Source organism: Olea europaea, unplaced genomic scaffold (assembly GCF_002742605.1).
Source record: "Olea europaea var. sylvestris unplaced genomic scaffold, O_europaea_v1 scaffold6388, whole genome shotgun sequence".
In the NCBI taxonomy this organism is placed as follows: Eukaryota; Viridiplantae; Streptophyta; class Magnoliopsida; order Lamiales; family Oleaceae; genus Olea; species Olea europaea.
The window spans coordinates 1-4,426 of NW_019264755.1; the positions used below are offsets into that span (position 1 = coordinate 1).

Sequence of the window (4,426 nt, forward strand, 5' to 3'; positions counted from 1 at the left end):
TTTTTTTTTTTTTTTTTTTTTTTTTTTTTTTTGTCAAGAATATGTGGTAAAAAAGAAGAAAAAGTTTTGAAATTACATGTAACATTATTTTATTCGAGAATGTGTGATTGATAAGCAAAGAGAAAAATTAGTTATAATTCTAATGAGGGTCAAACTAAGGCTTAATGTCATTCAATTGCCACCTAAACTTATGTTTGACACTTGAAGTGCTGAATAGCATTACTCTATTAATTATGTCATGCAAAAGATTCATGGCCGGATTTAATCATAAAATTCGACAATGAAAGTTCATACCCTTAATGCATTTTGGATAATTTGTACACCAATCTTCTGGTCAAAGTTGGCTGTTGGCAATTTATCGAGTTCTTTCGATGCATACAAAAGAGCAACACCACCACCTGCATTGTTATGATTGTTTAGCATATACCGTTGCTGATATTAGTAGAGCCCAACTGCACAAGATCAGACATGAATGTATGAATTTACCAGGTACAATTCCTTCTTCAACAGCTGCCTTTGTGGCATTTAGAGCATCTGTAACTCTGTCTTTCTTCTCACTAACTTCTGCTTCACTAGCTCCTCCAATCTGCAAGGGAAAATTGGTAAGTTTACTTAAGACACTAAAGCGCATATCATAAAAGGCAGAAAGATTGTATAAAACATAACTGCAGTCAAGTACTAAACTCGTAATGCTTGTATGAACTGCTATAGGAAATTATACCTTTAATACAGCTACACCACCAGATAGCTTAGCAAGTCTTTCTTGCAACTTCTCCTTGTCATAATCAGAAGTGCTCAATTCAATTGCTGACCTTATCTGCAAGTATAGATGGCAGTCCGTAAAAATAGTGATATATGGCTGAATTCTATATTTTTGTTCAAAAACATCTTCATAACTAGCCAACCACTAGTTGGGAGATCAGTCCTAAAATGCTAAAATTAGGTCTGTGAATGAAGCAACACAAACCTGTTCACATCTTTCCTCTATGGCTTTCTTCTCACCAGCGCCATCAAGAATAACAGTGTCATCCTTAGATATTGTGACCTAGAACATGAACAGCAGAAAAGAAACATCAATCACATAAAAGAAAAACCTTTTATGAATATCCGAAAGCACAAAAGCAGATCCATAGCAAGAGAAGGAAATGAGTTACTTTCCAGGTTCATCAAATGACAATACAGTTTACCTTTTTACATGAGCCGAGCATATCCAACTCCACATTTTCCAGATTCAATCCAAGTTCTTCTGTTATGACCTTAAAATGCAAAATAACCTATTAACAAGGCCCTGTTGGGAAAAAAAATAGTGTAAAAGCACTCAATAGAATACTCCACTCACCTGGCCTCCTGTTAAAGCAGCAAGATCCTGCAAACTAGCCTTCCTATTTTCACCAAATCCAGGTGCTTTTATAGCACAAACCTGCACACGTTTTAGATATACTGAAATTAAGCTAAAATCAACATAACTGTATGGAAAGCTAATTTTCTGTGATAAAAGCAGTGGAGGTACCTTAATCCCAGCACGAAGCTTGTTGAGGATAAGAGTTGCAAGTGCATCGCTTTCCACATCTTCGGCAACTATTACTAGAGGTCTTTTCCTCTGGACATATGGCAAAATAAAATCAATCATGCTACCGCTACATAATCTTGATTTTGAATATCAGTAGCTCAGATAAGATGACCTTGACAGAGTTACCTTCAAAGCCAACTCTAATACTTTGACAATAGCATTTAAGTTTGAAATTTTCTTCTCGTGTATAAGAATGAGAGGGTCATCCAACTCCTGCAGTTGTTAGATAGCTTGTTAATAGACCTCCATCCAGCCAATTTTCTCAGTAATAAAGATTTCTCAGTACGTAGAGAGACTTACACATTTCTGGTTCTTCTGATTTGTGATGAAGTACGGGGAAATATAGCCTCTGTCCAACTTCATTCCCTCAACTACTTCCAATTCATTGAACAGAGTCTTTCCATCCTACAACAGCATATGAACACTTTAATTTACACCTTGTACATAACTTTTAAGATACAGATTGAGTGTTTGTTTGGTACTTATAAGCTGTGTGGATCACACGGAATGCATGGATAATAAGTTGGTGGTAAGTAGAATAAAAAGTATGTTTCGTCAGCATAAATTAAAATTTAAGCTTCATGTAATTTAAGCTTCCAAACATGATCTGAATAGCCGATACCAAAAAACAAGTACAAAGGCCGGAGAAAAAAAGGTTTTCTTTGCTTTCTACAAGCAATGTCAAGGGAACCAGAATATGTGGAGCATTGAATTTAACGGCAAATGTTAACTTATAAGACCAGCAACATAGTCAATTAGACAGTAGTAAATTTCAGCATTTACGTCTTTGTATGGCCAAGAAACGAACTATGAAAATCTACCATATAAAATGACATAGTAAGAATTGTCACAGCAACAAATAGTATTTAAATCTGATCACTTCAAATCTGGGAAAAAAAATCTGCTTACTTCCGTATTCTTATGGTGCATATTATTGTGCCCGTAAAACAAATTTCATTTTACAGATAACAGCCGAAGACAGATAGATTTAAATATAGATCAGTGCAGCCATGGAATTCAGCAATCTATAGCATTTTGGTTGAGAATTTGATGAGGAAACATTTTGTCCCTATTATAGAACTTGCCTACATGATAAACACAAATATTTAAAGATGGCATCTCCTTCTTTGAGCCATTGAATATATTTTTTAGTGAGAAATCCACGCCTAAGCATTGAAACATATATGATGAATCCTTACTTGAATGGTGATGACACCCTCTTTGCCAACCCTTTCCATAGCCTTTGCAATCAGCTCTCCAATTTCTCTTTCTCCATTTGCAGAGATTGTCCCAACCTACAAGTGCATAATTAGATGAATAGCCAGTACCAAGAGCAACTTACCATTATTTCTTATAAAAAAGTAAATCGCTTTAATATAAAGACAATATTTCATTCATTTACCCTTTTTCATCGTTTGCAGCCCACAGGACTGATTTAATTTGAACTGTGGTCTCTAAATTTTCAATAAATTTCATCTAATTAACACTAAATGATACTATCCTCAAAAGACCATTTTGCAAATCATTAACACTAATTAAGCAAGTAGGAAACATATAAGCATAGACAAACCTGAGCAATTTCTTCCGATGTACTTATCATTCGTGCTCTGCTCTTTAAGTTTGTAACCACAGAATCAACAGCCATGGAAATACCTCGTCTAAGATCCATTGAGTTCATGCCAGCTGCAACTGACTTGCAGCCCTCAGCAAATATTGCACGGGTTAGGACAGTAGCACATGTAGTACCTGCATGTTTTGGACAGAGCATGTTCAACTGGATCCATAAACTTCATCATCGAGGTCTCATATATATTTACAGTGATAAATCAGTAGATTACAACCAAACTAAGTTGAAAACTCACCGTCACCAGCAACATCATTGGTGGCATTTGCAACCTGCTTTACAAGGCTCGCACCAATGTTTTTGACTTTGTCCTTGAACTCAATGCTCTTTGCCACAGTGACACCATCCTTTGTCACTTTGGGGGCACCCCAACTTTGCTCAATCACTACATTACGCCCCTTCACCGATTGAAACAATCAAAACTTTAGTCAGCTACAACATTGATAAACAAGAGCATGCGGACTAAAAGTAGAAATAAATAGCAAAAAAAATTGACAAAAAAGGTAGAAATAACAACTTTAACTTTTTCACAATGTTGTCACAAAAATATCATGAATATATCTATCAAAATTATAAACAAGTGTCCCTATATATTCTTCAAACATCAGTACGAGATTATAGAAGTTCACTAAAAGGCAAATTGGAAACATGTAAAAGTAGACACCACTTGACAAAAAATAAAAGAAATTTATCACTGGTGCAATGAGCAGCAGGATCATTGAAGTACCTTCGGGCCCATGGTGACTTTAACTGCCTCAGAGAGCTCCTCAACACCCTTAAGCATCAGAGCCCTGGCCTCCACTCCAAATCTAATATCTTTCGCAGCATAGTTTCTGCTCCAACCCAATCTACTACCAATCTGCATCAAACCCACCAAAGCACAATATTTGCACTCATCAAAACACGGATTTATTCAGTTCAAAAATAAATAACATAACGAAACTACTTGGAAGTGAAATTACCTGTTGGCTGCTGTTTCTTGCAACCCTGTTCAGATAAGGAGAAAACGGGATTTTCATTAAATCGAAATAGAACAATTACAATATCCAAAACCTGTTATAAAGACTGTAATGATGGATTTTGTAGAGTACCTGGCTTTGGAAGCAAGATTTGCAGCAAAACGATACATGTTTCAATAAAAAGAAGAATTTGGAAACAGAAAAAAAATGAAGAAAGATAATGAGACTCAAGAATTACGAGTATCGAGAAATCGGAATGTAGAACTGGATGCT

The 4,426-nt window shown here is 35.7% G+C and overlaps 1 protein-coding gene across 1 annotated transcript; it reads right to left on the minus strand.

Moving 5' to 3' along the window:
- Positions 1 to 268: 268 nt before the first annotated feature.
- On the minus strand, positions 269 to 4,420 carry LOC111390016 (chaperonin CPN60, mitochondrial). Its single transcript, XM_023015006.1, has 15 exons — positions 4,286 to 4,420; positions 4,157 to 4,181; positions 3,922 to 4,053; positions 3,433 to 3,592; positions 3,141 to 3,316; positions 2,770 to 2,865; positions 1,871 to 1,975; positions 1,697 to 1,783; positions 1,511 to 1,600; positions 1,340 to 1,420; positions 1,188 to 1,256; positions 968 to 1,045; positions 722 to 817; positions 487 to 586; positions 269 to 398 (listed from the first exon to the last, which is right to left on the minus strand). Exons 1-15 carry the CDS (start codon positions 4,321 to 4,323, stop codon positions 289 to 291), a joined length of 1,443 nt encoding a protein of 480 aa, XP_022870774.1. The 5' UTR covers positions 4,324 to 4,420; the 3' UTR covers positions 269 to 288.
- Positions 4,421 to 4,426: the final 6 nt, after the last annotated feature.